The sequence below is a fragment of the Arachis ipaensis genome, chromosome B03 (assembly GCF_000816755.2).
Source record: "Arachis ipaensis cultivar K30076 chromosome B03, Araip1.1, whole genome shotgun sequence".
NCBI lineage: Eukaryota > Viridiplantae > Streptophyta > Magnoliopsida > Fabales > Fabaceae > Arachis > Arachis ipaensis.
In genome coordinates, this window is record NC_029787.2 from 7845259 (window position 1) to 7845964 (window position 706).

A 706-nucleotide genomic window follows, 5' to 3' on the forward strand; every position below is an offset into this window, starting at 1 on the left:
TAAATGGTTTTTTTTTTTTTTTTTTTTTTTTTTTGATAAAACACTGGTTTTGTTTGCTGTGTATCCAATTTCACATAATTGGAATAGACTTTGTTGTTGTAATTGTCTTGGTAAATGTAAAGGCATAGGAGAGGAGTAAACCCTCTTTTATTTGAGAGTTAAGGTATCCATGTGTGCCTTTCTCTGATCCTCAATCATTTTCCTCGTTTTTCCTATGAGATCCTCAAGTTACCAGTTATAGGTTGGTGTGAGACTGGGATAGTTATCGTTTGATGTTTTAGTGCCTTGGAGTATGCTTATTTTTTTTACCTAATCTGGAGTTCTGTTCTTGCTGCAGATTGAGATAGTTTATAACTTTGGTCGTGAAGATAATGACTGAAATCATAAGCTTTTTTCTTGTAATGAATAAAGGTAATCAATTAACTTATAATATGCTTACTAGATTGTGGATTATGTTGTGAGTATGCACCATTACAAATAAAACATGCTTGAAATTAAAAGACAGATCACATATTTCTATGCTACATCACCAAATTCCTGATCCTTTTATTTGTATTATGATTAAGATTAATCATGGGATGCGTTGTGGTGTGCACTTTCTTTCTCCCATTGCTGATTGGCACAGTTCTTGCTGCGGAACTTCTTCTATGGCTTTTAATTTTTTGACTGTTTTCAATTTTGATGTAGATTGGTCCAACCATGCTTC

General features: G+C 33.0%; 1 protein-coding gene across 1 annotated transcript in view; it reads left to right on the top strand.

Moving 5' to 3' along the window:
- LOC107628837 (NADH dehydrogenase [ubiquinone] 1 beta subcomplex subunit 9) overlaps nucleotides 1-706 on the top strand; it is a 2748-nt gene that overhangs the window by 1819 nt on the left and 223 nt on the right. Inside the window, exons 5-6 of the mRNA XM_016331442.2 lie at nucleotides 338-411; nucleotides 688-706. The exon at nucleotides 688-706 is cut by the window's right edge and continues 223 nt beyond it. Coding sequence (XP_016186928.1) covers nucleotides 338-379 — 42 coding nt within the window. The 3' untranslated portion in view covers nucleotides 380-411; nucleotides 688-706. The remainder of the gene's footprint in view (nucleotides 1-337; nucleotides 412-687) is intronic.